Source organism: Salvia hispanica, chromosome 2, assembly GCF_029641045.1.
Source record: "Salvia hispanica isolate PSC_SH4W2 chromosome 2, Shi_PSC_v1, whole genome shotgun sequence".
In the NCBI taxonomy this organism is placed as follows: domain Eukaryota; kingdom Viridiplantae; phylum Streptophyta; class Magnoliopsida; order Lamiales; family Lamiaceae; genus Salvia; species Salvia hispanica.
In genome coordinates, this window is record NC_142693.1 from 26,156,569 (window position 1) to 26,164,736 (window position 8,168).

Genomic DNA, 8,168 nt, shown 5'->3' on the forward strand with positions numbered 1-8,168 from the left:
GAAAAAACTGTTCATGCGATATTCAGAAAATATTGTACCTACTAAATTTAAATTTTCTCTCTTTTTCAAATAAAAAGATTTATTTACAAAATATTCATTATTTCTTTTCGTAGCTATTTCTGTTATCACATCTTATTATATCCTTACTTATTATAAATATCTGTAGAATTTTTAATAATAGTAATAAATAAAGAATGAAATTATTTTCCAAACACTTTCTCTTAAATCTCTCTTCCCTCGTCTTTATTGTTTATTTTTCTTCTCTATAATCCTTGAATTCCGTCATTAGGAAATACTATTACAATAATAATCGTATCATCCAATTTACAACTATGGAAACAAAAAAAAAAAAAAAGAAGAAGAAAGAATGACAAAAGGAAAAACTTATTCACGAACAACAAGCAAAGTTGTCTTAGCACATAAAAAATACGAAAAAAATTGACAACTAATCAAGCTCCCACTGGAACATAGCAAATCCATGCTAGTGCTCCAAATCAAGCTCAAGTAAACCAAAATATTCGCCCAGAATCACCTTCTTGTTGGGGTTGTTCCTCCTCCATTTCGTCTCTTCGATTATATCCAACGCCAAACAAGAATTCGACCAACCATCTTGGCTTTCCATATCTTATAATCATGTAACCACTTCCAATTCCAATTACAAATCCATATGCATACCCTACCACCACACTTCTCCAACCAAATCCATCTATAAATTCATCTAAAAATCCAGACTCATCATCACCACCATCTAATTGAGGAATCGTTGATTTTTCATCACATTTTTTTGTCAACGGAAATCCACACAATCCTATATTCCCCATATACGATGCATTCTCAAATGTTGAAAATTGACTATACAGTGGTATTTTTCCCTCAAGATTATTCATTGAAAGGTTTAACTTTGAAAGAAATGTCAACCTTACCAACACATTCGGAATTTTTCCATCCAGTTTGTTTGAAGACAAGTCCAACGACTCAAGCACACTCATGTTTCCAAGTGACAAGGGTATATGTCCAGTGAGGATATTGTGAGACAAATTCAAGTATCTAAGAGACATAAGGTCCCCTACAGAAGGTGGAATGCTCCCAGAGAATTTGTTGGAGGATAAGTCAACACTTGTAAAGGTATCCAATAGGCGCTTCAATAACTGATCCATTCCTTTCAAAGTGAGCGTCAACACTATATATCTTAGAAAGACATTTTCTTCATCGGTATGCTTTTCATTGGCATCTATCATACCTTTAAAGTTCTTAAAATATCTATCAGGTAGCGTACCAACAAATGCATTATGTGAAACATCCAAGATTTGCAACTTTGGAAACGGCTGCTCAGTGTTTGAGTTTGCAGCCTCCAACATTGTACCATTGAACTTATTTGACCTTAACACGAGGATGCGAAGTTGAGGGAATGTTTCCATCCAAAAGGGAAATGTACCTCGTATTTCATTATCACCAATGTCGATGCCCCACAGACCGTGGCAATTGACCAGGGTTTGAGGTAGTGTTCCTTCCAATCTGTTTCCATTCAGATTGAACGACTGAAGACTGCAACCCTTTGTAAATGTTGATGGGATGAGACCACTAAGTTTATTAGCATTTAAATGGAGGAGTACTATAGATGTGCTCAAGTTTCCAAGACAATCTGGGATTACTCCTTCCAAACTATTGTTTGATAAATAGAGGATTTTGAGGGATCTCAAGTTGCAAATGGATGGTGGAATCTTTCCACTTAAGTTGTTGGAATGTAGTGCAAAATTAACCAGCCTTGATTCATTCACAAAGGTGGATGGTATTGGACCTGTAAGTTTACTATGTTTGTTAAGTTTCAGTTTTGAGAAATATGTAAATCTACGTTTGTTAAAATCGTAATAAAGGATGAAATTGAAAATAATGCAGCATTCAGTCTTGATTAATCCACAAAGGTCTGTCCAATTTTAAAGATTATATCTCATAATTTAATATGTTTGGTTCATGATATCGAATATCGCAACTTAATTCTAGATGAACAATCATATAATAATGAGTATAACAACTAAACGGCTCCAAAGGTGACTTAGGTGATCAATATATATTTGTCACTTTGAGTAAGCATAGTTTAATCCAAAATGACTATTATTTCCACATTTCTTGCATTATTTTATGAAAGAGCAACTGAGATAGGAAAGCATATCATACCGCTTAGATTATTTTCGTGAAGCCACATATCTTGAAAGGTTGTGTTACCAATTTCTCTCGGCAGTGATCCACAAAGTCGATTGCTTCCGATGTTCAAATACAATAATTTATTGAGAAGAAATATTTCTTTTGGAATTTCACCTGTGAGATTATAAAGTATATATTTTTGAATTATATTATTAAAACATGTTATACTATAATTTAGGAAAGAGAAAATATCATACCGCTTAATTTATTACTGTAAAGATATAAATAAGAAAGGGATGTCATGTTCCCCATTTCCTTAGGTATTGATCCACTGATTAGAAAGTTTTGATTCAATTGGAGCTCCCATAAATTTTCAAGACGACCCAACTCTTTTGGTATTGGACCTGCAAAACACTTTTTTTCATGAAGCATTCATGTAGCAATAAAGTGTGACAATAAAGTAGAAATAAAAGGTTGAAATCGTACCACTTAAAGCATTATTGTGAAGATATATACCAACCATGGCTGTCAAATTCCCAAGTTCTCTTGGCACTGAACCACTAATGTTGTTGCAACACATGCTTAATCGCTCGAAATTAGTAAGATGGCCGATCTCTTTCGGAATTTCACCTATAGGATTATGATAGAAATCATAAACTTAGCTCAAATTAAGCATCAACAAGTGATTTGCTCATACCAGTTAGATTATTTCCTTCGAGGCCTATTCTGCGAAGGGATGTCATGTTTCCAATATCTCTTGATAGCGATCCATTCAATTCATTCGATGCAAAGTTAAAATACACCAAGGAAGTCACGGTGTAAATAGTTGCAGGTATAGGGCCTGAAAACTCATTGAAACTCATGCGCAAACCTAGTAAGTTTTTAAGATAACCAATCTCTTTTGGAATATTACCCGCCAATTTGTAAAGTTATTGGAAATTAAAATGCAATCATATATAATTGTCCGGCTATAAATATAATTTCAAAAAGAAAAAAATTATATGTAGAATATAAGTAGACTAGATAAATTTTTAACTGGTAAAATAAGAGCATGAGATAAAATCTTACCGCTCAACTTGTTGGTACTAAGATCCAACAATTGAAGCATTGTCAAGTTCGCAATTTCCCTTGGCACGTGTCCGATAAAGTTGTTGATGCTCAGATCCAAACCTCCTAAATTAGTAAGAGCACCGATCTCTTTTGGAATATTACCTGCGAGTAAATTACACCAAACAAATATCCAATTATATGAGTTTGTACATATGTAATATAGAAGTCTTGAGATCATGAAGATAAGATCTTACCAATTAAATTGTTGGAACTCAAATATAACTCTTGAAGCAATGTCAAGTTCCCAATTTGTGTTGGCACGTGTCCACTAAAATTGTTGCTTGTTAAAGAAACATACTCAAGTTGTGAACACTGCTCCAAACTCGATGGTATTTCCCCAAACAACTTGTTGTAAGAAATATGAAGTCTCTTGAGCCTATGAAGATTGTCTTTGCACATATCAATTGGTAGGCTACTAGACAAACTATTATTCCTCAATTTCAAAACTTCTAAACTTGACATGTTGAAAATAGATGAAGGAATAGGACCACGAAAAGAGTTCTCGCTCAAATCTAAAGAAACAAGAAAAGAAATATTTTCGATTTCAGGTGGGATGGTTCCGGCAAGGCCCATGGAAGATATATTCAACTGAGTCACCCTGTGATAGCGAGAATCACAAGTAACTCCGATCCAACTACAGATATTGCTTCCAGAGCTCCAATTTTTGGTCAATATATTATGGGGATCAAAAGATATTTGAGATTTGAAGGCAAGAAGTGAAGAACGATCAGTATTGATATCTGATTTGGCTGAGCTATAATCAATCAGCCATTCAAGAAGTAAGAGTGATGTAATAAGAAGGTAGAGATGGGAAGATCTATCCATTAGGCTTGATTTTCAAAGTGTTAATAGTGAACCAAGACAAGATTTAAGATACCTCTCTATATGGACACCAAACGTGTGTTATCCTTTTTCTATGTTGGTAGCCTTGATTCGCTTTTGAAAAAAAAGTTATAGTAAATTTATTTACCTTAAATTATTAATGAAATAATCCTAGCCTTCCATCTTCAACAAACTGAGATTTAGTCTTGATTTTGGTACATGGATATTGTCTCACCTAATGCAACCTTATTTAGTTATGTATGTATATATAAATCACTTGGGGTTTAAAATATAACCAAATATTAAAATTAAACAAGCCAACAATGTGAAAGTGGGAATAATATTCAAAATTGAGTACCACAATCGTAGTCATGACTTGTGAGGACATTCATTGCCGAAGACTTGGTGAAGTCTTCCCACTTGTGGTGTTATCATTCATAAATTGTGACATGAGAAAGTGATGGGACTTTAATATTATTTAATAAATTGTTTATTAATAATTTAACTATGCCATTCTCCTAAACTCACATTCACTATGTAGACTTAATATGATCGGGAGCAAGTTCTAGAACAACAACAAGTAAATGATAAATTACACTGAAATGAATGTTTGGCTCAAATCTCACTCGGGTAATAGCATGAATCAAGACAAACAAGCAATTCGTTACTTATGCACCTATTACTCAAACTCTTAAGTCAAAGACCATGATAGCTTAAAAGATGGATGAAGTTTTTATCATTAACAACTAGTCTTTACCCCAAGAAACCAGAATTCAAACAAGTTCAAATTCAATTCCACAACAACCAAAAACCAAAACAACTCACGGAGGTTTAAAGCAAAACAAATCTACCCTAAAACATAAATAAAAGCAACAAAAGACTACTAAACATTCTAAAACAAAAATAAAACAACAAAGCATCTCATAAGGCTCACTATCCACCATATCATCCCCCCAAACTTATTCAAGGCTATGCATAGAATAAGTTTAAAAAGTTGGTGGAGAAGTGAGAACTATATGATAGACAAACTAAAACGGAAACAATCTAGAAGTTACCTACTATGGGTTGCCTCCCATATAGCGCAACTTTTTATCGTCGTATGCTCGACGTCTTTAAAGCTTCATCTACTTGTTTTCCAACCTCACACGAATAATATCATCGGGGCCCGTCTTTGCTTTAGCGGCCAAATAGAGCTTGTATAGCCGTTTCTTCCACCAAGTGGGCTTCGCATCTTCATCCTCCTTAGCTTTCTCATATGCAACATTCATCACCTTGCATTCTTCTACCTCCACCATCTTTGATTCCTCTATCTCGTGGCGTTTGATCTTGTCCAACATAGAGAGGATGACCGTCTTATTTCCATGCCTAAGGGTGAGTTCTCCCTTAGTGACATCAATTAAAGCTTTCCCGGTTGCAAGGAATGGTCTTCCAAGGATGAGAGGAACATTTGGATCCTGCTTCATGTCCAAAACAACAAAGTCCACGGGGAAGATAAAATCATTCACCCTCACTTAGACATTCTCGAGGACTCCATTGGGGAACTTGACGGATTTATCCGCCATTTGAAGGGTGATGGTAGTCGGCTTCAAGACACCAAATTTCAACTTCCGGAAGAAGCTTAGGGTCATGAGATTTATGCTTGCCCCCAAATCACACAAGGCCTTAGTTTGCCTATCATTCCCGATCACACAAGAGATGTTGAAGCTCCCCGGATCCTTCATCTTTGCCGGCATCTTTTGTTGGATGATTGCACTACAATTCTCGGTCAAGCTCACGGTTTCATAATCAACCAACTTCTTCTTCTTGGACATAATCTCTTTCAAGAACTTGGGGTAGCCGGGCATTTGTTGGAGAGCCTCAATGAGAGGTATGTTGAGGTGTACCCTCTTGAAGATCTCAAGAAATTTCACAAACTTTTCATCTAACTTCTTCTTTTGCGCCACTTGAGGGAAAGGAATTTTAACTTCCTTTGGCTTGGGTAGAACAATTGCCTCGGGTTGAACCTCGGATGGCATATTAGGTGACTCCGCCTCTATCTCCTCTTCTTCTTTCTCTTCTTCCGGCACTTCCTTAGCTTCCACTTCTTTTTTAACTGCGGTCTCTAGCATAGAAGGACCCTCATAGTTTCTGCCACTCCTAAGATGAATCGCCTTACAATCTTTGGGGTTCACAATTGGTTGCCCTGGAAATTGGCCGGAAGTATGTAATTTGCTCACAGATTGAGCTATCTGACTCATTTGATTGTCAAGACTCTTCATGTGGATGCTTAAGTCTTGCACCTCTGTCTCTACCTGTTTCAGCCTCTTATCGGAGTTGGCCATACACTCCCCTGTTTGCTTCATAAACTCCATCAAGACATCTCCAAGCTCATTCTTCTTCGTCTCAATGACTTGACCATTCGACACTTGGAATCCCGGTGGTGGCTGCAGGGCGTTGTTAGGATTCCCATAGGACAAGTTGGGATGTGCCATGTTCCCAAAGTTTTTGAAGTTACCACCCCCTTGATTCTGGCGGTAGTTGTTGAAATTCCTGTTGTTGCCGCCTTGATGCACATAATTCACATCTTCACTTTCGAGCCCAGTTGGCTCTGTTCCCATGAAGCCTAGCTTGCCCGTCAAGAAGTCCAGTTGCTTAGACATCATGTCCATCCTGTCAATGTCCGATGTGGATGCTACCCTGTAGGTCTTGCTTATCTCATTCTTCCATCCCTCATCGTTGGAAGCTACCCTTTCAATTACTTTTAGAGACTCATCGTCTCCCAACCTAAGGAGTAATCCCCCTGCGCTCATATTCAACTCGTGCACTGCCTCCGGAGTTGCTCCTCTGTAGAAGGTTATGATTTGCTGCCCCGAGCTTAACCCGTGGTTGGGGCATCTCTTCATCAGATATTTAAATCTCTTCCATGCCTCTTGAATGTTCTCCTGAGGCTGCATTGCATAGGAGATGACTTCTGCTTGTCGCTTTAGTACCTCGCTGGGTGGGTAGTATTTCTCCAAGAAAAGCTCCACCATTGCATCCCAGGTTGCAACCGAGTTGGGGTCCATATTATCATACCAATCTCTGGCATCGTCCTTCAGAGAGAAGGGAAATAGTCTGAGGCGAATCTGTGTTAGAGTTTGTATACTAGAAATCACCTTTCGAGTGATTGAATACTGTTGAAACTCTTATTTTATTTTCCAAAGGAATAAATAGATTATTTTTGTCATAATGTTTATATGTTTTACATTTAATGGATGTTTATTACATATTTAAATGTATAAGTAACTTAACAAAGTCTAAGTCTTTGTTTTAGTAGACCGGTTGTGGGCGTCGTTCACTTTAAGGTAACACGGTCAGTTTTGAACAAAGAAAAAGAAGAATTTCACAACCTAGATAGGCTTAGACTACCTATCGTGAAAGGTTGCAATGTCAGTCCGATTATTTCTAAGCCTTACTGAAATAAGATGACGTTGGTGTGGTATAGCACTGAAAGGATCTAACAGCGAGACAGTTTTTATGCTATCTACTGAAAGACGAGGTCTCGTATATTATTTCTTAATCAATGTACGTTAGCATTGAGCATACGGTATTGATTATGCACTACTTTGACTTACCAAATGGTGCGGGTTTTTCGCAACCCAATAAGCCTGGTATATTGGGTAGTGGTGATTAATATCTAGCGGTGCTAGGATTGCTATTATATTGAATAGTGCGCGAGGTGAGTCTCGTTTGATAACATCCTCAAGAGAAGCTTGAAATGAGGTTTTATTATTCAGAACCTAGCTAGTTGGAGTTTAATTACTCTATGAATAATAAATTAGAATTTCTTGTTGAGTCCTCTCTTGGAATAAATAAGATATTAATTAATTAAGTCCATAGCAGACAATAATTAATTAATGGATGTCTCTATCTTAAGCGCGGGAAATAAATATAAATATTAATTTTGGATACCCGAAGTACTTGTAATTTCGGATTTGGATGGGGAGTGCAATATTACTTCTGTAGTGGCTGCTCGTAATATTCCAATTTTAAGCTTATATTAAATTGGGTTGATTTAATTAGTAAAAAGCTAATTGGAGGAGCCCATATCCAAAGCCTTCCATAGATCCCTGTCT

General features: G+C 36.7%; 1 protein-coding gene and 1 pseudogene across 2 annotated transcripts; both read right to left on the minus strand.

The window, feature by feature from the left end:
* Window positions 1-215: 215 nt before the first annotated feature.
* LOC125198935 (uncharacterized) lies at window positions 216-4,218 on the minus strand. Of its 2 annotated transcripts, XM_089065407.1 has the most exons (6): window positions 3,447-4,218; window positions 3,211-3,354; window positions 2,629-2,772; window positions 2,400-2,546; window positions 2,176-2,316; window positions 216-1,798 (listed from the first exon to the last, which is right to left on the minus strand). In XM_089065407.1, exons 1-6 carry the CDS (start codon window positions 4,075-4,077, stop codon window positions 501-503), a joined length of 2,505 nt encoding a protein of 834 aa, XP_088921533.1. In that variant the 5' UTR covers window positions 4,078-4,218; the 3' UTR covers window positions 216-500. The 2 variants fall into 2 exon arrangements, with proteins under 2 accessions (XP_088921533.1, XP_088921534.1); XM_089065408.1 differs by lacking the exons at window positions 3,211-3,354; window positions 3,447-4,218 and adding an exon at window positions 2,840-3,140.
* Window positions 4,219-5,198: 980 nt separating this feature from the next.
* On the minus strand, window positions 5,199-6,956 carry LOC125198936 (uncharacterized; annotated as a pseudogene).
* Window positions 6,957-8,168: the final 1,212 nt, after the last annotated feature.

Excerpts from the sequence above, each read along its gene's own strand:
- LOC125198935 (XM_089065407.1), bottom strand. The coding sequence starts at position 4,077 with ATGGATAGATCTTCCCATCTCTACCTTCTTATTACATCACTCTTACTT. Across the intron at positions 2,547-2,628 it reads TCACAATAATGCTTTAAGTG|GTCCAATACCAAAAGAGTTG; the intron begins GTACGATTTCAA and ends AGTGTTTTGCAG. Across the intron at positions 1,799-2,175 it reads TCACGAAAATAATCTAAGCG|GTCCAATACCATCCACCTTT; the intron begins GTATGATATGCT and ends GTAAACTTACAG.